At 39.7% G+C, this 27,277-nt stretch overlaps 1 protein-coding gene across 1 annotated transcript; it reads right to left on the bottom strand.

Annotated features, from left to right (window-relative positions):
- Positions 1–231: 231 nt before the first annotated feature.
- VAPA (VAMP associated protein A) lies at positions 232–26,664 on the bottom strand. Its single transcript, XM_063166099.1, has 6 exons — positions 26,510–26,664; positions 9,190–9,342; positions 6,495–6,598; positions 4,480–4,560; positions 1,975–2,151; positions 232–1,031 (listed from the first exon to the last, which is right to left on the bottom strand). The coding sequence occupies exons 1-6, from the start codon at positions 26,583–26,585 to the stop codon at positions 873–875; spliced, it is 750 nt and encodes a 249-aa protein (XP_063022169.1). The 5' UTR covers positions 26,586–26,664; the 3' UTR covers positions 232–872.
- Positions 26,665–27,277: the final 613 nt, after the last annotated feature.

The raw sequence follows: 27,277 nt of genomic DNA on the forward strand, positions 1-27,277 counted from the left end.
TTCTTTGTAGCTGAAAGCAGCCAGAAAACAGTTCATTTTTTAAACAAATGGAATGGAAACCTTTTTTTTTTTCTTTCCCAAGCTTCAATTACAACAGTCAAAGCCAGAGACTTAAGCAAATAAACTTCAAAATAGCCATTTGTTACAAGTAGCAAATTACCATGAACAATGAACTTGTTAAGAATCCCCTCTAAAAGCACGACACACACAAACAGGCTACCCAGCAGAAAAATCTGTTAACAATTTTATTTCTTTTGTCATGTTAAATATTATGGGACAGGACTGTTAAGGATGAAGAACTCTCAACAATGCCTCACAAGGAATAAGAAAGAAATTCTGCCATGATATTAGCAAAGTAAGGTAAGGAGAAAATTTACACAGTAAGAGGCACCATTTCCCCCAGAATACCTCTTGTCATATTCCTGAATGAGTGGGATTAGCAATCTAATAAATCATTTGTCAAGAGGTAACAGCAACAGATAAAATTTTAAAGGATTATTAAAATAACATTTACAAGACTCTGAACAATTTTTGAATTCTTATTAAAACCACAGAAAGAAAGAACAATTCTTTATTTATGAATTTTCATAAAGGACTGACTGTGCAACTGATACCTGCTATTGATGACTGAATGTACAATTTTGTCCAGCAGCTGAACAGTTTGTCTTTTCAGATTGTGTTTTCTAACCGTGCAAGATCATTAAAGGCAAAGCCTGTTATGATGCTGTACACAAGAACGGCCGCTCGGGCCATACTACCCATGATGTGGTAGGTAAACAAACCTTTTTCTGGCCAAGAGAAAACAAAATAAAAACAAAAAAAAAAAAAAAAAAGGAAGCTGCAGTTTTGCATGCTTCTCTCACTCATTCTTTCTACAAGATGAACTTCCCTAGAAAGAATCCAATGAAAATGGCTGCAATCACAACAAGAAGTGAAGGAAGAGAATTAGAGCCGTTATCTCTGAGGGCCAAAGCTGCAGGTGATCCAGATTTATCCGAGTGCGCTACCTTTCTGAGCCTCAAGCCTTCATCCTGAGGGGAAGAAAAAACACAGACGGAAAAAAATCATAAATACATCACTAGGATAGTAAAAGCTGAACTCAAAAGGCCATATTTACTGGTGAATATTTAAATGAAGTTTAAAAAAAAACCCTCAACAGATACAACATTGCATCACATCCAAATCCAAAACATGAACATAGAAAACCATATTTTAAATAAGGACCATAATTCACTAGTCTCTCTGCTTAAAAAATATACCAAAAATCTTGCTAAGCCCAATGAAGCATTCTGCTCTTACTTAATACGTGTCAAAATTAAATAGCAGTAATTCCTTATTGTTAAGGGGATAAACCTGTTTTGTTTAGTGTCAATGTCATCAGAATAACAGGTGTGGAGGTATCATATTATAGTTCTTTAAAAGACTACCATGGCCAATGAAATTGCCAGAACTGTTCCAAAAGCAAGTACATAGAAAAGACACAAAGCCATGTATTGACTAGTTACCAGTCACTGGAATGACACCTTTACATAAAGGTACAAGGAAGTAGTGTTTGCTTACCTCCTCTGGCCAAACATTTGCTCTTGTTCACTAGCTGTTTGTAATACAAAATGTTACTGCTCTAGATCTCACTCATTATTAATGAAAAATAAAGCACTTTTACAAAGCTACTAATTCAGTAGCTTCAACTTAGACTTAAAGTAACTAAGATCACCTCAAATAGGACCACTTCATTTAAGAAGAAAATTCTGCAGCTTCACTGTCTCCTCCATGACAACCACAAAGTCTCAATCACTGACAAGTTCAAAATATACACTATACACAGGACAGTGAAGTCATATTATGAATCGATCTTTACACTCTAACAGCTTTATCTACTTGCTGGAATGTACATCTTTTGGCCAAATTAGAACCCAGACCTTTCACTCAAGAAGAGTGAAGCCACTTCAGTATAAATGTGGATGCAGAACTTACTCTCAGGTGCCGATTTTCATCTGTCAGCTTCATAATCTCTGCCTGAAGTCTTTTGCACTCCTCCACCAGCTTCCTTGTTTCAGTGTCATTAAGTGAAACACTATGTGGTTTTGGCATCGGTCCATCCTGCTTAGATGTGTTCAGTACTGGGGTGGATTTGCTTGCATCTATATCATTCTACAAACATCAAGAATGATTTGAGAATTTACTTATCTAGAGAAAAACCATCCACAGCTTAAAAGTGAAACAATGAAGCTACTAATGTAGTTCAATGAGGTTTGTATTTACAGTAAGCTGAACAGACACACTGACAGTTCAATTCTGATTAGCTCAAGCATTAAAAAAGCAAGAGAAGATTGCACTGTTTACCTGGTATTACACTCTACTGAGACACAAATTAATATTTTAGCTGCTTAACACTGGAGGCATCCAAAAGAGGGCATAAAATACACCAAAGAGCATTTGAAAATCGGGGGGGGAAAAATAAAAGCAAGAAAGTAATCCTGCAATAGTAAGAAACAAAAAGTAAAATCAGAACAGGTCATGTCACAAACTCCTATGAAGTATGTGTGACACAAATGTTTTGAGCTTGCAATACCTTTTAGTGAAGGAAAAGAAAGTGCTGCACAAACATGAAAATTAAGTCTGACAGCATCTGAAATACACATTACTAACTTTGAAGAGTCACAAAAAGCTGTGAAAAGAACAATATTAAAAATAACAATCTAATTTCCACAGCTCTGCTAAAAATCACACAATCATAGAATAGTTTGGGTGGGAAGGAACCTCAAAAAAGATCTAGTTCCAGTCCCTTCCCCCCCAACCAATACAGGCAGGGACAATTTTCACCAGATCAGATGCTCAAAGCCTGATTCAACATAGCCATGAACACCTTCAGGGATGGGACATCCACAATTTCTCTGGGTAACCTGTTCGTTACTACCTCCTGAGCAAAGAATTTCCTCCAAAGATCTAATCCAAATCTTTTCTCTTTTAGTTGAAAATTATTCCCCCCTGTGCTATCAGTATCTGTCTGTGTTAAAAGCTGCTGCAATGAGGTGTCCATGGAGCCTTCTCCAGGCTGAACAACCCCAGTTCCCTCTGCCTGTCTTCATAGGAGAGGTGCTCCAGCCCTTTGAGGATCCTCATGGCCCTCCTCTGGACTTGCTCCAGCAGGTCCACATGCTTCTTATGTTGGGGAACCCAGAGCAGCTAGACTCAGGACTTCAGATGGGGTCTCACAAGGGCAGAGTATAAGGAGGGAGAATCTCTTCCCTTGACCTGCTGGCCACATTTCTTGTGGTGCAGTCCCAGATGCAATTGGTTTTCTGGGCTGTGAGCACACACTGTAGATTCATGTCCAGCTTTTCAACCATGAGAACCTCCAAGACCTGGCAAGCCTGACTGCCAGTGAAGGTTGAGGCAAAGAAGTGAGTGAGTACCTCAGCCTTCTCCATATTTGTTGTCACCAGTTCCCCTTTCTTGTTTATCAGCAGGGTTCACTCTCCCTGTCCTTTCTTTTCTAACATACCTCACACTTACAGAGTCCTTTCTTGTTACTCTTCACATCCCTTTCCATCTGTAACTCAGTTTTCCTGATCCCACCCCTACACACCCTCAAACCATACCCCTGTACTTCCCAAGTCACATGTCCCAGCTTCCACTGGCTGTGCATTACCTTCTTCTGCAATGCAAGGAGCAGATTCTTGCTCAGCCATGCCGTTTTCTGGCCTGCCTTCCTTGATTTCTTACACATGAGGATGGAGAGCTCTTGCACTCTAAGGAAAATGGCCTTAAAGAGTTGGCCCTAAAAGGGCCTAAAGCCCCTTAAGAGTGTAAAGAGATGACTCTTTAATTAAAAAGTAAGCTCCTCTGTCCCTAGGGACAGTTTCTTATGAGGAAGTACAAAAGGAGGTAGTTTTGTATAGCCCATTACATTTCTCTCACTACATTACACACTTTATAAAATTAAAGCCAGAAAGTAGACAACTAAGTGCCTTGATAATAAATGCTCAACCTTTACATTTTTACTGTTTAACACACATTTAGGAAGTTTACACCTTCATCTCATAAATTATCCTTTCCAAAAAAGAAAGAAAAACCAATAAACCAACCCCAAAATCCCCAACTACAAAGCAATCGCTACACCCCCTTCCCCTCAAGATTAAACTGAGATTGCATCTGAAAACTATAAAGTATAAAAATAACAAAAATATAGTTTTTTGCAACTGCTCTCAATTGCTGGAGTTTTTAAAGATGTGTTTGGACAAAGTACTCCCTCTGGGACAAGATCTTGGACGAGATGGTATTTCAAGGTCCCTTTAAACCTGGGATATTCCAGGATTCTGTGAATCCTTAAAACGTTATATACTGAATACTCTGTCTAATTTAGTGCAAATTCCATCAATTCATTTAATCATTAAATCAAATAAGTTTAAAAAAATCCCTGAAATTTCTGTGAGATCCTACCAGTCAGTGTATGACAGTTTCTTATTCCTTACTTACCAGTTTATCATTTTCGTTGGGCATTTCAAACACACATCTCAATTTGGAGTCCATCAACTCATCAGGTTTCGCTTCTTTCCACTAAGAAAACAATTAATAGAGTTATTTAACATGCTGGACTCATGCAAACATCTCAACAGCTCACGAGCTTGCTCTTAGCACTGACCTCCCATACAGCTGAATAGCATGCTTACCCTCCCTGCAATTTTCAGACTTGCTTATGAACAATGCTTTTTGTTCACACTCACTGCTGTGAAGTAACAAAAGCTAGAGATGGTTATTCAAGTGAAAAAGAGTAAACTGAATGCAAGGATGGATCCATCAGAGATTTGTAAGACACAGGGAGGGGACAATACAATGGTTTCTTAACACACAACAAGAAACAAGTAGCATCTGAGTCAGTTTGAAAAGAAAGTTCTAGCCCTATTATGCCTCAGTAAATGCACTACGTGTATCCCATCTTGAAAGGACTGATTTTAAATAAAAGATTGAAAGACACCTTTTAGTGACTCTACATGTGTTCTAGAATAAATTTCTTTAGTCTTCAAATTTTAGACTTCTACTCACTTTCTCCTTTTACTGCATATCATGTGACAATTTGGGCCTAGAGAATTTTTCAAAGCTGTTTATAAAAAACATTAAATTTTAATGGTTCTCAGTATTAAATAACTAAACTATGCTGGAATCTCTCTACTCATCTGACAATTAACTTTCAGAGCATACACTTCATGTAGTTGCCTTAAATTCTAAGGCTTAGAGACAGGTCTGAAGTCTGCACCAATTTTTCTAATAGGCCCTCCTGTTACCTTACAGATGTTACAGATTGAAATTTTCAGGTTTTTCGTAACATGCTTCAAAATTTTTTTCCAGCAATATTAATTATACAGTAACTTTTAACTACAACTAGTAATTTTCTGCAAGATCTGTTTCTCAGTACTGTATACCTGAACTCACTAAGAAAGCAGTTATTTGAAAGGTATTTCTGAAGTTGGTTTTTATAGCCTTACCAAACAGGGAGGCTTCATTTACCAAACATAACCAAGAGCTACTAGAGCAAATGAAGAAAAACAAACCAGTTCAAAAAGGCAGACAGATGTTAACATTCATGTCCCCAAAGCTTCACAAAATCTAGAAGGTTTTCCACTGCTTCCAGTGAAGACTGATGTCACAGTAGTCTTTGCCCTCATATAAGGGGACAGAGCCCAAAAGGTCTCTTGGAATTCACCAATTTATAAAATCTCATCTTTATCCTTTTTTTCCCCTCTCCTTCCCCGCCTAGAGTGAACATCAAATGTACCTGAGCCAACCCAAGCATTACTTTAAATAGTTTGCAGAGTTAGAAGCATGTGCAACGTTGACCTCCACCTTAGGACATACTTACACATAGACCCTAAAAGGCATGTTCTGACAACTGAGGGCTTCATTCCCATTGGTGCCAGCCAGTAAAATCAGAAATAGGCACCTCACTTCTGAACTAACGAGCACAAACCTACATACCTTCTTTCTGGATCTTGCATCAGACCAACCCAGCCTAAGAACTAAAGTTACAACATGTTCTATTAAAACAGAAAATAAATCCATCATTTGTGCTGTGTTTAGCCAGCACTTGGTATCTTGTAGGGAGACACATCTTAGTCTTGAAAATGTTTTAATTCGTTATAATCCCATTCAACATTTCACTTAAACACTTTTTGTACCAAATGAACCCATTTACATACAGCTTCAGGCCTGTTGTTTGAATAAACTCTTGATTCATTTAAATTAAATCTGTTTATCTCTTTTAAATTAGCTGCATATAAAGGTATAATATGCCCATATTTTAACACTGAACTGACCTTACCTTAGACTCACTCCCATTTCCATTCAGTAACCTCTATATTAATCACTACAAGCAAGTTCTAAGAGGTGACCTTGTTCAGAGAAAACTCAGTTCTTCAAAAAGGAATCATTTCTAGTTAAGCCAAAATTTTTAAGGAAAAAAAATACATCAGCCATTTTACTCCAATTTTACTTACCACTGCCTCCATATCTGTAATATTTGGTGGTGCATAGGTTGTTTGTACCATAAACTTGTGTTTACTCTTCTCATTTGGGTCATAGTCAAAAGGCTGCAGCATTACTGTTTCAAAGGAAAAAAATAAAACTGTGATTCTTCAGCTAATCACTACAGCAAGCATGCACATACAGCAACCACTTCAGATTTAGTACTCAATGAACAGACACTGAAGGTTAAAATGCAAAGGCAGTGCATACACTGTAGAAAAAGGGACTGAGAGGTCAGAGTCTGGTGTGGCTGACATTATTATTTCTGTAATTACTATAGGAAAAGACATTTTATATACAAATACGAACAAACATCCTGTAAAAGAGACCGAAAAAAATTACATCTAAATATGTGTATGTGGGAGCAGACTTGCAACTTGATCTACCAGAGGATGAGGACTCAATGAACTGGAGAGATAAATTATTTCTTAGTGTACATACACCTGTCTTCCACAGAATGGGAATTTCAGTTCAGTATATCTTTATACAAAATTAAGAGAAGCAGAGGCAGTTTCAGAAAAATATAAGAAAAAATACATGGAGTCCTATAACAGTTACCTATATATGTACCTATTTTATAGCAATGAGAAAGCTACGGCAGAGATACTGATAGAGCTAGAAAAATGCAAAAGCAGAGGGGAAAACATTAACAAGTAACAGTAACAAGCTGTGAAGGAACAAGAGTAAAGGCATATTATGAAAAAAACTCAACAACAAGTAATTGCTGTTAACAAGTTAACAGCAAACAATACATGACAGGATAATAAACAGTAAATTTAGAGTATCAATACAAAGAAAAACAGCACTTATGCAATTTGTATTTCTGGGAAAAAAATAAAAAAACATGGCGGAAGAAGGTTACTTAGAGATTCACAGTTGAAAAGTAAATGATTAAAAAATGTCAGTGGACTTCTTTAAAATGATTGTCAAATCACATTTCCAATAATGAATTTAAAAACTGTGAATCAGCACAATGCATTAAACAGGCTGAAGACAGCTAACACTACCACAACATTCAGTTTTGAACGTAAGAGCTTCAGCCCACAGTATCCTATAGTTATTTCTCTCTGCACAACAATATAAGAGAAATCTATTTTTAATTATATGAAAGATGACTCAGCACTGAAAACATTCAGCTGAGAGACTGATGAGATAAAGTGGGTCACTAGAAAAATAATCTGTGCACTTATCTTAGCAAATGACCCAAAAGAAATTATATGTCTCAAAAAAACAATACGAAGCTGACACTGTGGGGAAGAGAACTTAGTTTTGAAAAGCACTGTGGAATCACTGTAACTAAACAACAGCACTTGAAAACATCTTGAGGTCACTGTAGCTGAATAACTGCATGAGAATCCAGCAATACAGAAATAGGCACATCAAAGACTTCCTGCCATGCCAGCTGAAGACTCAAGCAGCGTGACATGTTTCCCTTTACTGGAGATCCTGAAGCCACAGTATTGCTTACAGCTCCAGTACTGACTCATTTAAAAAACCAAAATATTTAAAGCTTTAAAAAGATAATTTATAGCTATGAAAACACACAGAATGTAATCCCTCCATCTATTCAATTCCCTGAAGAGAAATGCCAGCAAGATCTTGATTGTGATATTGAACTACCCAGTGGAAAAATCCCAGACACCAGGTCAAACACACAGCTAAGGTAAAATGGCTCTAAGTTGTAGCTGAAGACAGAAATAAAGAAGTTTTTGACTACTTGAACCTTAAATCAATTCCTAAATCTTTCATCCCCAAGCCAGTGAATAAATACCATGAGTCCAGATGCTGGACTGCCCATGGGAAGCAATAATGAAGTTTTAAAAGGCTCCATTCTACAGATCATATTCAACTAGAAAACTCCTACAAGGAAAGTTACTCTAAGGTTTTAATCAATCATAAACTTGTCTTGCCTTCTTTCCATCATTTGAACATTTCACCTGAAGATAGCTCTCCAGCTTCTTTTAAACTTCCCAAAGGCTGTAAGAATGTAGACCTGAAAAGCTCTGAGGATTGCTCCCTCATTTCCCTTTTGCTTTGATACAGAGGTCTCCAAGGGTTCTAAAATAATCAGTTTTCTAGACCTGGAAGATCTAGGAGTTCACATCTGTATTGCCTGTGATACCTATAACCTGAATGAATATCCCTTATTCTAGAGATTCTACCACAAAACGGTCAGGAGAACGCCCTACAAAAATCATTTACCAAATCTGCAGACTATTATCTAGTCTTCCCATTTTCTTGGAAAAAACTACTAGATACAATTGTAAACTATTTTTTTCTTAAATGCTATGAACTATGAAATGTTACACTTTAAGCACATCAGAGCAGCCAAGAAATGTTCTACTTCAGGATACAAACACGAATATAGTAGTCTGAGGCAAAGGTTCTGTTAATGTCACTACCCATTTTCAACTTGCTTTTCCTCCTTTTGAGAGCCACAAATAAATGTGACAAAGGCAAGTATTTCTACATGGAGGATTTTTTCATGTATCATTGCAGGTCTAAATCAAGTTGCTGTCACACTAATGAGGGGAATCCTTTCTATTGAAAAATAAAAAGGTTTTAAAAAGCTGACATACTTCAAACAGTCTTTAGGATCAAGCATTAGGGAACTGCATCAGAGGCCTTAAGGACACCTGACCTACAACTGCACATATTTATTTTTACCTGAAACAATTACAGATGATCCTGGGTCAATAATTCCACTGTTTGGCCTCACGCAGTATCGACGAGGTGCTGTGGTCTTCACTTTGAAGCATACTTTTCTATCTGATGGATTTCGTAGTTTAAGATTTGTAGTTACTACATCTGTAAAGGGACCTAAAAAAAAAGGTTGGTCTTTTTAAAATGGCATCACTGGAGAAGAAATCTGTTTATACAGTACAACTCTTAAAATACATCTTGTTGCCAACAAACTGGCAAAAGCAGGTTAAATCATACACCTGTTGGGCACACACTGTGTTACATGCAAAGAGTGCAAAGAGTGCTCCATCACCTTAGTTATAACAACATACATTACACCAATCAAGAACTCTTAAATATTACAACAGACTCGAGCTGCTGGCACAAGTGGTTCATGTATGTATATGCTATTCCTACCAAATCATTTTTAATATTTGAAATACCTAGAAGGTACTGGTCATATGCAAAAGTAAATTTCCCTGAATTTTTCTTCAGGAGTAGAAGTCACATATTCTTTGGAACTCTTTCAATTGTTTAAAGAAAGAAAACACTGAGACTAAAACATAGTCACTGCTCTTGAGATTTCAACTTCTGTTGGCTTCTTACCTCCTATAGAGTTAAAAGAACAAGGCATCAATCTCCTCTTTTAAACTCAAAATAAGCAAGAGAGATTATACTCTGTTTATGCATTGTTGTGGTGTGCTGTATTGTCCCATTTTGGCCTTCCAGGTCCCTTTCCCAGGTGTGCCTATACTCTCTCCCTTCCCCCTTACCCCCATGCTGAGTGAGTCCTGTCAATCAGGCTTAACATTCCAGCAAGGCGTGGTGTGGTTGGTCAAGATCAAAGGATGCCCCTATGCCCAGAGGTCATTGGCCTGTCTGGGTGTCATCCTCCCCTGAGACCCTGCCCCTCTCACCTGGTTGGTGGCTCACCTGTACCTCCCCTCCCCCTGTCCCTGAGCTTAAAAAGGTCATCAGACCATGCGTTCGGAGTTCTGTTGGAGCAATTCCTCACGTTCAGACCTCTGTAATCATGGAATAAACCTCTGGACATTAAACCTTCCAACAGAATCCTCTCCTTTTTCTCTTCACCATCGCCTGAAGCTATTCCTCCTGAGGTAACGGGGTCCCTTACAAGCCTGGACTTGTTCAGTGCCCAGCTGCAACCACCAGCAAGCCAAGGTGTCTCTGGGGTGATACACCGCAGTTGCTGCCTTTGGCCCAGCAGCGAGGGTCAGACTGGCCCAGGCACAATCTAACTGGTAATATTGGGAGCCTTTTTTTCCAATAATGCATGTACTCTAACTGATCCACAGAAAAGTAATAGTTGCTATTGTAGTTGAAGTTGCTACAATGAAGTTTCAATGCAGTGCACTCTCTAAACTGTATTTATGTTAAACCTTCAGGATAGGAATTCCTTCCAAGACTGGACAAGAGGCATAATTCTAATATCGAGCTGCAAAAGCACATCTTCCAGCAGAGATCACCGTCATGTAATGCCACATAGTAACAGCACAAAAAATAAGGTTCACAGCATTTTGAGCAGTGTTAATCTTCCTTATGTTTGTGTCATCTGAAAGCAAGACTGCAAGGGCTCTAGAAAAATGGTGTTTCATATGAACATGAAATTTATTCAAGAATATTCCATGTGTACATTAACTTTTAAGAACCTTCTTTATAGTTCTTTAAACAAATTAAATAACTACAAAATAATTTTTATCAGTATTGAAAACACAACAACAACTTTTCCATTAAAAAACTACAATGAAAGCAAACGTCAGATTAAATTGGATGAAAAACATAAGTGATACGAACCAGTGGTAAAGTACAAGAAAACCACTAATTGCATGAGACATAGGAAGTCAATTCAGAGAAGTCTGAACACCTTATTCCAGAGAGGAGTCTGCACTTCTCTGAGGGAAGAAGCTCTGCCCACTAGCAAACACGTTACTACACTAGAGGGCTCACTATTTGACTGATGCCTTTATTTCTAGAACTCATTCCAAGTACTTGATTTTGAGAGAGCGTTAAACAGTCCTAACACAAAACACCAAGATACAAATACATAAAGACTAAAAAGAGAATCCCTGAGAACCACAACACTGAAATGCAGATGAAGTTACATGCGAGCTAGGTTTCCATTCACTGAGGTTCTTCTGACAAAATAGGAACTGGTATTATTTGTCTGAAACTTCACTTCTGATCTGACTTTACATGGTGGATGAATTAAGTCATCCTCTCAATCCAGGCAAATCTGACACAGCCCCCAAGATTTACAAAATTACTTGAAAGTTTCCTGTCACTTATCTTTTTGATGGTTCTTGCATGATCTAGTTGTCTTTACCTATAGAGGGAGAGCCAAAAAAAACCTCCCATCACCCATACCACAAACTGAACTAAAACCAGGCAGCTGAATACTCTTCTCATTCTAAGACTGGTGATACACCCAACATGTACTTTTTTCAAGCTACACACACATTTTTGAGGAAGCTATTCTGGGAGTTTTACTAACAACCACCTAAGCTATTAGTCATCTAATAACCACTGCTTTTGCAGTGCCCAGAGGCAAAGAGCACTTTGAATCTGACTTTCAAACTTGAGGGTTACTTTTTTTTTTAATTGCAACTCTAGGCAACGTGAGGTGGTCTGCTTTTCAATCTTCTCAACTACTTTTACTAAGGACACTGCACAAAGGAAAAAAAATACACAGTTCAGAGGCTCATTTTGAAAAGCACAGTCATCAAGAAAAGGAGTTATACTATTGAAAACCAGCTTGCTTCAAGACAAAGAAATAGGGAATTTATAAACTGACAATAAACTGGTTCTTAAACAAAAATAAAAGATGTTCTGTTTCTTTTGAGATATGAAAGGTCTCCTCATGCCTGCCTTTTAAAAGTGTGCCATAATGAGATAGGATTCAATATATTCTTCAAATTACTCTGCTATTTACTGTCAGTTTCAACACCTCAGATAATTAAAAGAAATCTGCTTTTCTTTCCCAGGTACATGAATGCAGTGACCTCCTTTGCATTTCCTGGATACTTCACCAAAAAAAAGCTTTTAGCTCGGGGACACTTTTTAGAATCAGACATTTCTTTCAGAGGTGACTGAAATCTTTTTCAAGGTCTAGAGAATGCTTATGACAGCTTTACCTTTTACCTGCTTTCTAAAAGCTTTAAAGAAAATAGCTGTATAAAGACTCTGAAGATTTGCAACCATCAGATTTAATAAATAGGTGGTAACAAATTGGTGCACAAAAGGAAGAGATTACTGAATTTCACTGTTCCTGCAGAACCCAGGTGTTTGGTAGTTTAGTGGCAAACCAAGAGCATGGATCTGAGCAGGGACAGGCAAGAACAAGACAGAAGGATAGTAAATCAGAAAAAAAAAATCTAGTACGTTTCTGAGGAGCTACACGATCTAAGTTAGCATGACATACCCTTCAAAAAAGAAACTGCAACACCTGAAGAAGATTCCAGAGTTCACTATTACACAAACATAAGCACCACTACCTTTGCAGGAGTGTGGAAATTAAGCACAAGCTGGCAGTAACAGCCTAAGTGCAAAATCCTGAACTACAAACGTTCTTGAGGAAAAGTATGGGGCACAGGCACAGGAGCCAGGAAGGAGAAATGTTTGGATTGTACTACACAGACTGCAAGTAAGCAAGGAAAAGAACTGGCAAAGACAGATACAAACATTCTGCTCATGCATCAAAATGGACAAATGCACACCCACTTCATCTCACTAAATATTCAGCTACACCAGGGCAGCATTATAATCTCAAAAATAGCATCTCACCTGCTGCTTGCAGGATACTCAGGTCCAAGTAGATTTTTATTTAAATCTCAGACAGGCTTATGTCTAACTGTACACATAGAAGCTGTGGTAATTCAACTAATGAAATCCTCAGGCTACATACCAATGTAACATGATGTCTAATGACAAGAGGTCACTGCTTTACAAACCTGTAATTTCAATCCAATAACCTCTGGAAGTCAAGAGTTACTTCAAAGGGGACAGTGAGTTCAGTAACTCTCTCAGTAGTGTAAATTCAAGACACAATTACAGCATCTTCCTGGAATAAAGGTTGTGAAAATGTCAGTTTATCCCAACTGGTTTTGAATGGAGCAGTGACAATTCATGCCACAAGTCTTCCTGTCACTTTGACTTATGAGGGCCTTAGAAAAGAAGGACAGACACCTGCTTAATCACACCCAGAAATACCAGACCTACCCAAAAACTTCCTGTGCCGAGTTTCTATTTCAGCTAGCTTGCAGTGCAGTCATCACACAACATTAATGTCGGGGTTGCCTCTGGCAACTACACAGCTTGGACTACAGCAACTAGTGGGCAGGAAGAAATGCCACAAATTCTGCAGAGCCAGTTTCTACTGCTGAAACAGTGCCAAGTTTCCCAGCTTGCCACAAGCCTGCCAGTTATAATGCAGTAAAACCAAAACATGCATGTTACTGGAAAGGCAGGACCCAAACAGAGATCTTTTTCATCAATGGTGTCATTTTCATTTCAGATTCAGGTCTCCTTCACTGTCCCAGCTTCAAAAGCCATTTTCCTACCATCTGAGACAGTCAAACACCAGGGAAAAAATGATGATGTGAACACACCTTCCCTAGTGTGGGAAGGAAGAGCTTAGATAAATCTCCACAGGTTTGGTACCCCTGGCAAAGGTGAGAGACCCATGTCAGAATCTCTGTCTGTGCAGAGCAAACAAAGCACTTCTGAGAAGGGGGCAGGTTTGGTCAGCAAGAAGCTCCATTCAAAATTAGTAAGGCTGCCATAATGTACAGAAAAAGCCTGTCTTAAAATACCACCTCTACATAAAATTGGATAAGAATAAATTATAATTGTATTAAATTACATAAAATCTTTGATAATTAGAAGGCAGATCACTTGTAGAGTTGTACAAAAATGAGCATGTATTATTTAACAGCATCAACAGCATTCTATGAAATAGCTTAACTGTTAAGCATATCGCCTGCTTCAACTTAAGACAATGAACTGTAGCTGCTGCAAAAGCCAATGTCTAAGAAAATTCTGCCAGAAAACATTTTAGTTCATGCACTGAATTAAAGTTTATTTAAGCTGTAAATTGACACAGCAAAGTGATACATTCAGCCACATCTAAAAACAATGTAAGTACACATAAAAAACTTATAGACTGGCAAAAGAAATCCAAAATCCTTAAAATGTGTTACAGTACTAACCTCAAAAATATGGGGATTATATTCTTTAAGTGGAATGCTGTTTTTTAAAAGCTGCTGCATCACCTTTGAATTTCCAAGAGTACTTGAAACATACAGAACACTTCAATGCACCTTAACTAAAACAAACTCAGGGTAGTTTTCTTTGGGTGCACAATACAGTTAGGTCGGACAGACAAAGAAAACTCATTTATTGCATTTGACAGTTTGAGCCCTATTAAATGAGAAATGAGCTCAAGTCAGCAGAATAAAAACTAACAGCAATATTGTAAACCAAGCAAGAGAGATTTTGAGACCAAGTAAACTGACTTTTCAGATAGACCTGAGAGGAACAGAGTAAGATCGCCAGCAACTTCTTCTGCCAGAATCAAAAACAACAATGGAGTAAAGAAAGAGTAAGTTAAATTAAGAAAGCTCCATGTAATCTATATTTGTATGATGCTGTGTGGAATTTTTTAATTAGGCCAAAATAGAATTGTTCTTCTTTCCCATCATTTGACATAGCAATCACAAAATGGCTGTGGCTGAAGGGACCTCGGAGGCCATCTGGCCCCAACTCCCTGCTCAAGCAGGAAGACCAAGAGCCAGCCACCCAGCACCACAGACAGAAAACTTATGAATATATGCAAGGATAGAGACTCCACAGCCACCCTGGACAGCCTGTGCCACTACTTGGTCACCCTCAGAGTACAAATGTGTTGTCTCACATTCAGAGGGAAGCTCTTGTGTTCCAAGGTGTGCCCAATGCCTCTGGTCTGCTCAGGGGCACCCATCTCCATCACCTTTGCACCTTCCCTTCAGGCATTTTATACATCAGGAAGATTCTCCCAAGCCTTCAGTTCTCCAGTCTGGAGCAGCCACAGCTCTCTCAGCCTCTCCTCCAAGAGAGATGCTCCACTTCATCATCTTCCTGGCCCTTCCCTGGACTCTCTCCATGGTGTCAATGTCTCTCCTGTACTGGGGAGCCCAGAACTGGACCCAGCACTGCAGCTGTGGCCTCACCAATGCTGAGCAGAGGGGGAGGATCACCCCTAACAACATTCCTCCTGCTGCAGCCTGGGACACCACTGGCCTTTGTAGCAAGGGCACATTGCTGGCTCATGATCAACTTGGTGGCCACTAGGACACCCAGGGCCATTTCAGCAAAGCTGCTTTTCCAGCTGGTCAGATCCCAACCTGCACTGCTGCTTGGATGGCTGTTCCTCCCCAGCTGCAGGACTCTGCACTTTTTGTTGAACTTCACAAGGCTCCTGTCAGCTTGTCTGTCCACCTGCCAGCTCCCTCAGCACTCACGTGTGCATTGCACCAGAATCCTTGCACATACTCTATCTAGCTTACTTAAATATTCCTTGACCAGATCACCTTCCACCAGAGATACTGAAGGAAAGATGTCTAAAAATGAGAAATACTTGTGTTCTGTAGCAAGTCAAAACTACCTTGACTATCAGATAAGAAAACCAATCTTAAAATATATCCAAAGCACTTTATTGCTCAAAACTGAATTTTATAGTCCTTTCTGAAAAAAGCATAGGTGACATAGCTGACACAAAAGAAAGTGAGTGGAATTTGTTTATTTCCATACATTTGTTTTAAGAAATTAATATTCAGACCGCTATGAAAAAAATCTGAAGAGAATATATAACATACATTGCCATCAAACATAAATAGCTCCTTCCTCTTGAAATACCAGAGCCATGAGCATTCAAACTTGAAGAAAAATCCCAGCTCTAACAAATCACCTACATTAAAATTATTCATGGTCTATGAAGCATAATAACTTAGGTTTCATGGATTAATACTTAAACATGAATATGAATGATCAGGAATAATCAGTGGATGAAGGTAAGAGATTAATTATACCTACAAATAATCATGGCTCTCACAAAGATTTAATATATTAGAGCAGCACTACAGAATCTTTCACTTCTTATTCTACCCTGGCACTTGAGAAACAGTTATGTTTTATCATCAACTTGCATGTAAAAAACAGAATGCAAAACAGGCTTTGTAAGAAAGCTGACACACCTCAATGTCCACAATTCCTGAGGGCTGATTCTAGGCTACCACTGTTTACAAGGGGTAACATCAGATTTTATCTGAGCTCCCCACGATGACATGCTGTCAGCATTCATACTGCTGATGTGTCTATCATAGATTTTTCTTTCTAAAAATTGCTGAGACAATGACCATTTTTTAATCCTAAAATAGCTCACCTTCCTCTGTCAAAGGGGCAGAGCCTGCATATGGCTACACAGCTTATTAGAGGTGCTTGTGCAGATGCTGGCACACACGCCTTACTGGGGGCTGCTGTAAGAGAAATGGGAGCTGAAACCTTTTGCCTGCCATTCTGACAGAGAAAAGACAAAAATACAACACAGTGACATTTCAAAGCAGACAAAACATTTCCTTACATGTTTTTTCTGGATCAAAACTTCTTATTCACCCCAGCTTGTGACTAAAATGTTGTTAGTAGCCAAGGAACCACAGTAAAAATACAGTAAGCATCTATCTCAGGGGTAAAGTACAACCACAGATCATTACCAGGAATTCTGATCAAGAGAGCATTGTTTTCTTTATATATTAGATAAAATACAGACTAAATGTAGACAGTCCTGTATTTAATGTTAAATATAGGCAATAGTTTCTTTAGCCCTAACAACAACAAAATACCACTAGCTGTAAGATAGTATAACACAGAATAACTTCATCCAAAGATATTATTGCTGGTATTTAGCTTAAGCTTTAAAATCTAGCAGCCTAGGCCCAAGTCAATCATAAACATCTATTCCTGACATTTTTCCTATTGAAAGAGTGCCATTACTAAAGGATGATCTGGTTACTAACATCAAAGGGATGCTTGTACATTAAACTTAACCTCCATAATAGCATGAAATTCTTACTCACAATTTAGTTGTACTCGATTATATTGTTATTCTTGTCAGAGACTTATTAAGAGCATACTAAAATTGGTAGCTCTTAATTCTACTAGGATAAAGTCTTCAGGATCTGATCATAAAGTATTATTCATACCAAAGCACTGCTGAAATAATAAAACAGTAGAAATATTTCAATGGTGCTTAACTTGAACATTTAAACCATCAAATTATCCCCCCAAAAGTCCTGAAGCAACTAATATATACATGCAATCTTTCAGTATAGATTTAGTTCAGTAAGGGCTATGCTACAAACCTTTCCTACTGGAGCAATTATTCTCTTTGCTTGCATAAAGTAGGATATCTAATGAGTGTGATATTTACAGGGTTTCTTAGATTTCCAGAATACTAGCATATTTGATCAACAGAACTAAACATACAAGTAAATTTTCCCTTTCTTTTTTCCTTTTAAACTTGCTTCGTATTTAACCTGCTATTGCTTACCAGTGGTTTCAGTGATGCTGAAAAACCCAGATGTGCTTCTTATAAAATTCAAATATCCAGCAACTTAAAATCCGTATGCATCGTCATGTAAGAAATCTCCCATTGGATACACCTAACTGATCTGCATTGCAACATACAAGATACTCTTCAAACTCTATAGCAGCAATCAGAACACTTGTAATCATCTCAGACGACAGCTGTAGTGGCACATAGAAAATCAGTCTTCCCACAGAAGACCTGATCAAAAGCTCTTGCCTTGCACTTTTCCCAATGTGCTCCAATAAAACTGGCTATCAGAGGCCAGACACAAACCTTGAACAGACCACCAAAGCTCTTGTGGTTGTCACTGGTTTCCTTGCAAGCAATACCCCAACAGTGTAACAAAGTAACTTTAAAAATCAATCAAATTCACAAGTCTCCGGCTATGGACAATAGCCCAGAAAATCCTTAAAAACAAACAAACAAACAAACAAACAAACAGTTTTAGCTGTTGGACCTGTACATGGTATCCAACCTCAGCTCATAACAGAGAGCCTGGCCAAACCAGACTTGTGTATCAGCCATTAAAATCTCCTACAGACAGGGCTAGCTCACACTGGCCTGCCTCCCAAACACACCAACAGATCACTGCAGCTTCAGGGTGACTTTTCAATCTCTGGAAGCACAGGCCACAGGTCTCCATTTCCCAAGCCACTGAAAGCCAAGCACAACCACTTCCTCCAGTCACTCAGGCAAACAAACATCTGCTTCTAACAAAAGTTGCATTTAGTTGGTCTTGTCCATCAGGCAGGACCACAAACTCCACTTCCTCATCAACTTCACATCCCAGCACTGAGCTGAGCTAATGCAGCCACACTTCTCCGGACCAGCCAGGTCACTGCTACAGAATTAAATTAAAAAACCAAACAGTTTTTACTTTCAGTGGGTCTACTATGGCCTTATTAGCACCATTACTGGCCTTATTAGCACCATAGTGTTAAACATGGTAACATGTTAAATTAACATCATATCCCTATGGACTAGAAATACTAGGTTTATTTCACATATGGAGCAGTTAGTCCCACATATATAATTTTTAAATTCATGGAGATCTCTTTTGACAAAGGAAAAAAATTAAACATATCTCAATCAAGCTATTCCAATGTCTTGGAATGTAACACAACATACCTGCTCTAGCTTAAGTAAATAATTGTGTACCATTAATGCCCTACTAAACTATCAAGAACATTGCAAACTCATGACCTAGGAGAAGCTTTCTGAAGTCCACATGAAACTTATAATTTTGTAAGATGGTATCTGATGAATTTAAAATTATTTTTGTCCACGTAGTTTTTAGAAGGTTGCCGCAGACTGACATGATTCACATTCAGCTATGTTTCTAATGATCTAAATACATTCACAGCCACTTGAAGCAAATTCATTTTTCCACCAAGTCTATCCTTTAGTCTAGATAGATTTTCTTTTCCCCAGTGCTTACCTTGCTGATGTATTTATAGATAGCAATCAGATCCCCTTTCAGTCTTCATTTTGCTAAGATTAACAAGCTAAAGCTATTCTACTTCTACTTCACTTGTGTTAATAAAGTTGTCTTTGCATCATTCCCATTTGGGTTCATTTTATCTGACTAGATGTTGCCAGGGATGCATTCAGATGAAGCTTCATCAAAGCCAAAAATCTTGACATTAATACTTTCCTCACTACAAAATTACAGTCCTGTATTTGCCCCATTTCATGACTTGTCACGTTCACAATAAACCCATAATTAAGTACTAGTCGCTAGTTTTACTTCTTTTTCATCACTTCTAAGAAAATGGTTTATTATTAGCACACATCCAATTTTATATTTTTTTGCATTCATCACATCTCCTAACCTTGCATTACCAGTGAGCTGTACCAGCATACTCCCACCCATATCAAAGTCATCAATGAAAAATGGAACAGATTTTCCTCAAAAATATATCAAAATGTATTGAAGGCAAGGAGTTAGTGACAGCCAACATGGCTTTACTATGGTCAAATCAGGCCTGACTAATCTTGTGGCCTTCTATGGTGGGCATCAAGGGACAAGGGAAGAGCTACACGTGTCACCTACCTGGACATCTGTACAGCCTTTAATGTGGTCCCCCCAACATTCTTACCCCTAAATTAGAGAGACAGGGGTTTGGTGCATGGGCTGTTAGATTCACAAGGAATTGTCTGGGTGGTTTGCCAAAGAGTTCTAAAGAGTCAATACCAGAATGCTCCAGTGAAAACCAGCAACAAGTGGTACCCGTATCCCCCAGCGATGCACACTGGGACCAGTATCACTCACTGTCCCCATGGATGACACTGACATGGAAGTGACATCACCCTTGGCAAGTCTGCACCAAGTGACGCCAAGGGAGCGATACAGTGGATTCACTGGAGGGAAGGGAAGCCATCCAGGGGACCTGACAGGAGGGAAAGCTGATGAATGGTAATCTCAAGTGCAAAGTCCTGCAAAGGGGTCAGGGCAACCCCCAGTATCAGAGACAGAGAAGGTCTCAGGTCAGACTGCCACATTCCACCTGGGACACTGCATGGTATTCCATGTTCCGTCTACCTCAACAACTTCTTTCTTTCCTCTACGGCTTTGCTTACTATTGAGGCCAGACCAATTCAAGCACTGAAGTGTCAGAAGATTATTTTAATCCAAGTTAGACCACATTTTGAGAAACAAAAGGCAGAAAAGTTCTAATTTGACCATCCTTATAAATTTCATGCAAGCACTTTATTTTCTTCCTCTTCCATGTTTAATTAAACACATGAAGTCCTACAGCAGGATAATACTCAGGAAACTATCTTAATTCACAAGACTTTGCTCATATAGGAATGAGCAGAAAATATCTGTTTTCCTCTACATAACCATCTATTTCTAAATACATTCAAATATTAAAATGAAATATGACATCTACATTGCTAAATAATTTTAAATACCAGGAAATACCTTTATACAATCCAAAACAACACTAAAAGGCAAGAGAAGCAAGAAGCCAAGATAACCACACCTCAAGTAAAGCCTTACCACCTTAGGAAAAACAAAGTTAGTAAAATTCTAACTTGTGTTTATGCATTTTTATTTTCAAAAATACCACATCAGAAATTATCTTAGTAGAGTCATTTTGCTGATTTTTTTCTTTTTAAAGAAATTAACTTACACTCACTTATCAGGTTCATCTGACACCTCAAGCCTTGTAAACTGACAACTTCCAAGCTGGAAAGTGTAATACTTATCTAGTTAGTCAGGGTTGGTTTTTCCACTTTTAATACAGTAAGTTCTCTTCAGAAACCTTTTCTATTTGAATTCATGGTTTATAAGGGAAGCATGTAAAACCCTTAGTGACTGATAGTCACAAAGATCTGGTTAACAAACACCTCCCAAAGACAAAGAAAGTAAAACGTTCACAAACCATGGTCAGGCCAAAACAGGAACAATTTATATTTCCACAAGGGACAGTCGGTGCACTAAATACTCTGATTTATTTCCTGATGCAATAAAACAGCTCCTCTCAATCCTCTCAAACTTTCTACTTTTCAACCTGGCCTTGAACAACAGTACACTGTTCATGCATAATACAGAATGTCTTTATAATATTAATAAAAATGTCTTGTGGTGATCTAGAACACCTGCTTATGCTATCAACAAGCTGCATGAATAAGCACTTTATATTAATTACAATGCAAAGGTGAAGCTTTTATACCAATCATTGGTACACACTGGAAGGACAAGATCTGACGTTTGGACAGTGTTTCACTGTTCAGTGAAGCAACAGCAATATTAAGCAAAACAGAGCCCTATAATTTTCAGGTAAAGGACTAAACTTCTAAATTTTCACTGTGGTATACCTCTACCACCACAGGAAAGCACTTCATTACTGAATCTTAAAACAAATGACAAACTAGTTCTGCCAAAATATAATCTAACACTGTAACACACCTGACTTCACAGATCAATATAATTCCCTTTTTACAGGGCAGTTTTAAATGCAGTCTAGCACAGTGGTAGAGATGATTGTATAACATAATACCACCTAATAAGCAACACCTGGTAAAAAAACATTATCCTTCTTTTTCTTCCTCAACACATTCCCACAAATCATCCTGTGCTTCGATCTTCAATAATACATATAATGTAAAGAAATTAAAATACTAACAAATACTACATTTGAGCCATGAAACAATGGATAGAAGTATACATACCCGAAGAGCAAACAATGCCAAGAATCGCTCTTATATTTAAAAGAAAAAAAAAAGTCAGACTATGTGTTGAATACTGAGTCATTTTATTGCCATTATGCAATTCTCAGCCAGTAAAAATATTAACTTAAATGGAACCATTTCAAAGTATCAGAAAGTCACAACTATATTAGTAATCACTTACAACCAGTTTTTCCCCCCTCTACACTCCCACTCTTTTAGTTTCAAAAATGTTCCTGAATGAAGACAGCAGAAAACTGACATCCCAATCACCTTTTTTTTTTCTAACCTATCTTAGAAAACTGGGACATCACAAATTTACTGGTACCTTGAAGAGAGTGAAAAGAGGCATAATTTGACATAATCAAGATACACACAAGTAAGGCAGTAAGATCACATTTGAATACTTCAAACTCTGCCTACACCAAAAGGCATCCTAGGCCAATTCTGGCAACAGACCTTGAGGGCAGGGGATGCATTTAACGTTGAGCTATTTTTGCCTTTAAATTCCACCTTCTCCATTTGCAGCAACACATATCCCGTGGCTTTCAGTGTTACCAATAGCAGTGTAATGATTACAAAATAACCTACAGCAATATTTCTGTAGTATTTAAAAGGTTGTCGAAATCTGCATTTCAGAATAAGCTGCAATACTTGAGTGAAGTGCTCTCTACCTCCCATGAAAAGTCATTTGAACATACACCAGCTGATAGCTGATTTTATACACTGACAATTCCAGGCTATGATGCAGATCAACAATCAGAAATGAAATATTCTCTGTCACACTGATCTCTCCTAGTAACTCAGCCCACCAAAAAGAAAATTTTCTGCACACAGACACATTCCAAATTTTATTTTAGTCTGCTAAAGGAAAAGAGTAGCTCATTATTTTTGAGATGTTTACAAAGGTAACATAACTGGACTTCACACTCTTGTAAGCAAGAACTTCAGTAAAGGATATCAATTTAGAAAATTCAGGCATTTTTAGAATCTTGCATTGCTAGTCAGACACCTCTGAATCACATGAAATTCAAATTCTGAACACTGTCTACTAATCTTCCAAAGCTCATCAAATCAACTAGTGTTGATTTTCAATTAGGTGTTGCAGAAGCATGTCTTATGACTGATTTAAACATTTGGAGAAGGCTTTTAATTTTTTTTTTTAAACTACCATAATCCAGGATCAACTTAAATCCACGTTACTTAAAATTGCAAAAGTGGCTTCTTTGGTCTTAAGAAAGAAGGAGTTTCCATAAAAGCACTACAAATTTTTGAACTTAAAACTTCAAACGTTGCTATTAAACTACATGACTGCTTACAAAAAAAAAAATTAAAAATATATTTATTCACAGGGCACCAATTCCAGATTCCCATAATCTTCACTGAACTAGAACTACCAACAATGATTACATGTAAGAGTCACATGAAGAAGACACCAGCAAGATGTTCCACCTGCCAAAGGGGCTGCTTTTAGGTGTCTTGTGTTTCAATTCTTCCTATCCAGTCCTAAACAAAACTCCAACAACTTTAGATTTGGGAAGACAAACAAGACACATGAGAATACAAAAGAAAGCCAGCCAGGAGGAGCAATATGGCTGAAGAGCCTGGGTACAAGACCAGAATTTTGCTATGAGGCAAATTCTCAGTGCTCCATACTGAGTGTCTGACAGTGGCATTACAGAGTTTATCAACTGCCCCTTGGTTTCATCACTTTTAAGTACAATTTTTCCCTTTGTCACATTTGCACAACACTATGAAAAGTACTTAATTGTTCTGTGGGCTTTCTTAATATATTCCTGACAGTTTCAGAATCCAAAGAAATCCACCTACCAAAGAGGGTCAGAGGGAATCAATCGTGACCCAAACACTATTAGTGACTGAATTTTCTAGAACTACAAGGACTATAAAAACAGGATTGCAATCTTGGACACCAAGGGAACCACGTAACGTGTTAGCTACCACAGGACACGTTCTTAGAGCTCCCCTGAATAAAATTCAAGGATAAATGTATTACAGACCTTATTTCTGCTGACAGAGTAAATTAGGTTTTATTAATAAAAAAGCAGTTTCATCAGGCAATGATTAATTTAAAGGCTTGTTAACAACTCCTTATGTTAAGTACTACATATATTTATTGAAAAAGTTGTTTGTAAAGGGACACACTATCACATTTCACTGTTACCCTAAAGGTCAGCAAACCCATTATAACTTCCTGAGGCAAGAAAACTAATAAAATTATTTGCTCAATTCAAATGTTTAGACTTAAACTGGATCTCTGTTCATATGCATCAACAACAACAATAATAATAATAATGGATGATTGTACCAATAAAACAACATTGAATAATCTATTGCACTGAAAAAATGTAGAGTTTTATTCTTTTAACAAAATGTTATGCTCTTCCTACACTATGCTACATTTATTGTGAGTCATATATTCTCATTCTTACTAACCAATTACTTTTTAAAAGGTGACACTCAGAATTCACTACTGCCAATATTGTATTCTTCAACACAGTACTTTAGAACTGGGTGAGTTTGTGGCCCACAAACCTTTTTAAACACCTCTAAATAATAAGCAGTTAGAAAATATTTCTTGAGAGTGCACTCAATGCTCTCTGAATTGACAGCACTTTCTATAGTATATTACTGCAATAGTACAGTAATAGAGAGTGCTGCAGTCTCATTATGCTTCATATTTTGTTTTTGCTTAGTCTGCTCTACAGGAATTTTCCTAATATATGCATTAGCCTGAAACAGAAGTTTATGCCTAAAGAATCCACATTTCATGCTCTAAGTGCATAGACACATAGCACAATAAGGATCACTGACTGACAACAGCTTCACACAGACAGAATTTCTAATCTAGTATTTATTCTATCAACACACTGTTTCATATCACATCAATACAGCTTAGTTCCAGCTCAAAGACATCTCACATTTGCAGGCTTTGAATTAGAGACAGCATTTTTTTTTAATTAAAAACAAAAAGTAAAATAATGCATTTTTGCCCAACCTGTTCTGAACACAGCATACTGAAATGTGAGTGCAGCCAGACCGGCAGCATTTTAACAACACAAAACCCAAGTGAAAATGACAAGTTCCTGCAACGGTTTTGAGTCTGTGTATGAAAGTGCAATTTAAAAAAATTAAAATTGAAGCTATCGAGAAATTAATATGCATAATTAGACAGACAGATGCTGGGGTTTAACTGATTTGACAGATCAATAAAACAAGTATAGTTTGCTAATGCTAGGCCAGACCTAAGGTATTTTGGGGGAATACAGTGTTCTCTTCTAATACAAACATTCATTTGCTCTAGTTGTCCGTGGAAGATTTTTACAACATCATAAATTCCATTCTGTCCTCTAAAACAATGAAAAATGAGCATACTAAAAGTAGAAAACAGAAGAATGTACAGGATTAGGCACGCACATGTGGTGACACCAGTCACAACACTTAAAAATGTAAGTTCACACAATATTAACTACTCTTTAAAAAAAAATCTAATACTGGTGATTCCAAATCTGAAAGGTTCTGAGACTGTTCTCAATGCCCCTTGCAGGTATAGCATCACAAAAACTACATGTTCTGACACGCTTTTTTTTAATGCCCTTGCCTTTCAACGCTCACTCATTTCTGACAGAGCCTTTCCTTTCACAACTATCTAATTCATGAGCAGAGAAAACCACAGGCACACACGATATACCAGCACTAGCTGGGACCTATTTTGACAGCAGCACGTCAGCAGTCACAGCCATGCGGTCGGCACGCAACACACATAAAACTTCCGAAAGGCACGCATTCCATCTCCCTCATCCCCAGGAAAGAGGCGAGCTCCCTGTTTACGTTCCGAGAGCCTGCCTGAGACGTGACAGCTCTGGGGAAAGGTGGGGAGCCCTTTGCCGGGCTGGGATGCACCGGGGCGCGGGCGCCGGGCACTGCTGGTGCAGAGCCGCAGCGGCTCCGCGCGGGCACCGGGCCCCAGCACGCCTGAGAGGAAAAGTGGGGCAAGGCCAGGCGTCAGGGCAGCTTCGCGAAGCTTGGAACCCCGCAAGGCTTCCACCGCCCGCTCCAGGGCCTCTCCTGCCCGCTGCTGCCAGAGGGAGCCCGCACCGCCAGCGACCGGAGAGCGACGCCCGCGTCCCCGGGCGCCGCTGCTGCGGGGCCGGGCCTAGGAGCGCAGCGGTGACTCGGCGGGGCGGGCGGGGGCAGGGGCAGGGAGGGGGCGGCCGATCCCACCCGGCACCGCGGATCCCCGCGGGATCCCAAGATGGCGGCGGCCGATCCCGCTCGCCGGCTCGGCGGCGCCCCCCATCCCCCGGCGGGCGGGCAGCGCCCGGCACCGCGGCCCGCCCGCGGGAGGCAGCGGGGAACGCGGCGCCCGGAGGCGGCCCGGCGCCCAGGCGGAACGGGACGCCCAGGCGGAACGGGACACCCCGCCGCTGCCGCCCCGCTCCCCTCCGCCGCGCCGCGTTCCCCCCTCCTCACCTTTGAATTTGAGGTCGGTGGGCGGATCGAGCACCAGGATCTGCTCGTGCTTCGCCAGAGCCCCAGCGGCCGCCATCTCGCTCGCTCGCTCCGGCGGGAGGAGGGGCAGGGGGGAGGGCGGAGGAGGCGGAGGAGAAGGCGGAGGAGAAGGAGGAGGGGCGGAGGGGGCCGGCGGTGCCGCCGCTCCCTCACGGCGGGCGGGCGGTGTCTCGGCGCGGCTCTGCGGGCGCTGCCGGCGGGGCGCGGGCCGAGGGCGGGCACTGCCGCTGCTGCTGCGCGCCCCCGAGCGCGGCCCCGCGCCCTCCCCGCCCCGGCAGCACCGCCCCCTGCGCGGGCACGGCGGCGGCGCGCTCCCCCCCCCGGCCTTCCTTGTGCGCATGCGCCAGGGCGCCGCGGGGTCGTCCCACACACACAGAGATACCGGGACGCAGAGGGACGTGGAAACAGGCGGACGTACACTCCCACACACACCCTTCCTTCCCGCTCTGACGGCTAGAGCGAGTCAGAATCCCCGAATCAGTTGGGTTGGAAAAGAGCTCCGAGGTCATCGGGTCCAACCTGTGAAGTAGAACACGGCACTCAGTGCCACGTCCCGTCTTTCTTTAAACACCTCCAGGGACCGTGACTCCACCACCTCCCTAGGCATCACATTCCTATACCTAATCATTCCTTCTGTGAAGAAATTAGTCTTAATGTCCAACCTGAACCTCTCCTGGTGGAAGTTGAGGTTTTGTAGTCTCATCCTATTGCTAATTACCTGGGAGAAAG

The sequence above is a fragment of the Melospiza melodia genome, chromosome 1 (genome assembly GCF_035770615.1).
Source record: "Melospiza melodia melodia isolate bMelMel2 chromosome 1, bMelMel2.pri, whole genome shotgun sequence".
In the NCBI taxonomy this organism is placed as follows: Eukaryota; Metazoa; Chordata; class Aves; order Passeriformes; family Passerellidae; genus Melospiza; species Melospiza melodia.